The sequence below is a fragment of the Gracilinanus agilis genome, chromosome 4 (assembly GCF_016433145.1).
Source record: "Gracilinanus agilis isolate LMUSP501 chromosome 4, AgileGrace, whole genome shotgun sequence".
In the NCBI taxonomy this organism is placed as follows: Eukaryota; Metazoa; Chordata; class Mammalia; order Didelphimorphia; family Didelphidae; genus Gracilinanus; species Gracilinanus agilis.
The window spans coordinates 19636798-19638438 of NC_058133.1; the positions used below are offsets into that span (position 1 = coordinate 19636798).

At 55.5% G+C, this 1641-nt stretch overlaps 1 protein-coding gene across 2 annotated transcripts in view; it reads left to right on the forward strand.

Moving 5' to 3' along the window:
• Positions 1 to 1191, forward strand: part of JUN (Jun proto-oncogene, AP-1 transcription factor subunit) — a 17518-nt gene extending 16327 nt beyond the window's left edge. The window contains exon 2 of one of the 2 annotated variants that reach the window (XM_044676614.1): positions 21 to 1191. In XM_044676614.1, coding sequence (XP_044532549.1) covers positions 21 to 462 — 442 coding nt within the window. In that variant the 3' untranslated portion in view covers positions 463 to 1191. The remainder of the gene's footprint in view (positions 1 to 20) is intronic. The other variant, XM_044676615.1, reaches the window with a different exon arrangement.
• The last annotated feature ends 450 nt before the right edge of the window (positions 1192 to 1641 follow it).

A 1641-nucleotide genomic window follows, 5' to 3' on the forward strand; every position in this document is an offset into this window, starting at 1 on the left:
GCCGGGGCCGGCAGCGGCGGCGGCAGCCTGGGCTTCCCCCAGCAGCCCGCGGCCCCGCAGCAGCAGGCGCAGCCGCCCAACCCGCAGCCGCCCCTGGGCCCGCAGCTGCCGGGGGTGCAGCACCCGCGGCTGCAGGCGCTCAAGGAGGAGCCGCAGACGGTGCCCGAGATGCCCGGGGAGACCCCGCCGTTGTCCCCTATCGATATGGAGTCTCAGGAGCGCATCAAGGCGGAGAGGAAGCGAATGAGGAACCGCATCGCCGCGTCCAAGTGCCGGAAAAGGAAGCTGGAGCGCATCGCCCGGCTGGAGGAAAAGGTGAAAACTTTGAAAGCCCAGAACTCGGAGCTGGCGTCCACTGCCAACATGCTCAGGGAACAGGTGGCCCAGCTGAAGCAGAAAGTCATGAACCACGTGAACAGCGGCTGCCAGCTCATGCTAACGCAACAGTTGCAAACGTTTTGAGCAGCCCTGGGGGACGAGACGTGGACTTGGTTGGACTGGCACGTTGGTTTGCGTTGGAAAGAGACACGGACACGCACAGACTATAGATCAGGCTTGACCAGTGCTGAGCCAGGGACTGGGGCTCCCCCACGCCCCCCACGCACACGTGGGGGCAGGACTGGCCCAGCCTGGGGCCTGGAGCTAGCCCGGAGCGGCCAAGCCCCCCTCCTCCGCAGGACCACTTGGCAGAGGGCATGGCCCCACCCCCACCCGCCCTGCCGGACCTGGAGGGCAGAACCTGTCAGCTCTGTGTTTAACATTGACCAAGAACTGCATGGACCTCTAACATTCGATGATCATTCAGTATTAAAAGGTTTCCAAACAAACAAACAAAAAAAGACAAAAAAAAAAAAAACTTCCATAGAGACTGTAGTTTGCTTCTGTAGTACTCTTCGAAAAACTGGGGGGAGGCGGGAGGGAGGTTTCTTAAGAGAAAAAAAGGGGGGGTGGAAGGGTAAGAATACCGAGGACTCCACTTGCCTGCCTTTCAGTTAACTGTGTATGTATATACATTTTTTTTATTTGATGAAAGCTGATTAATGTCAATAAACAGCTTCATGCCTTTGTAAGTTATTTTACGTTTTGTCTTGTTCCGTTTGGGCCCTACCAAGCTTTGTTTGTAAATAAGAGATTTGGAACACTCTGGGCATTTGCCCTTTGTAATAAAGTATATAATTTTTTTATGCTTTTTGTTTCTGAGAATTCCAGAAAGGATCTATTATATTTAAGAAAATACAATAAAATATTGAAACCGATTCGGCCCCCACCCCACCTTTTCTGCCTTGTACAGTCTTAGTAAGTAGCCCTGGGGGTGGGGGTGGGGTGGGGGGAGCGGAGGCTGAAGGAGGCTTCCTTAAATTTCCCTCTCCGAGACTTTGAGGAAGTGGGGACCCAGCGGCCTCCCCTTTACGGTGGGAAGTCATGTGCCTGATGAATAAGTAGCACCGAAGTGTTTTCTCGGGAGCCCTCCCCTCCCCCGGCCCCCACCATCCCCCCCGGATTGTTTAGGAATCTGACAGCTCCGGGCTTTCAAGGAGGCAGCCTTGACTCGCAGGGTTGCATCCAAAGCCATGTGCTGTTCCGTCTCTGGATGTGATTGGCTTTTGGGCCGAGCGCTCCCCACACCGTCCTGGACCGGGA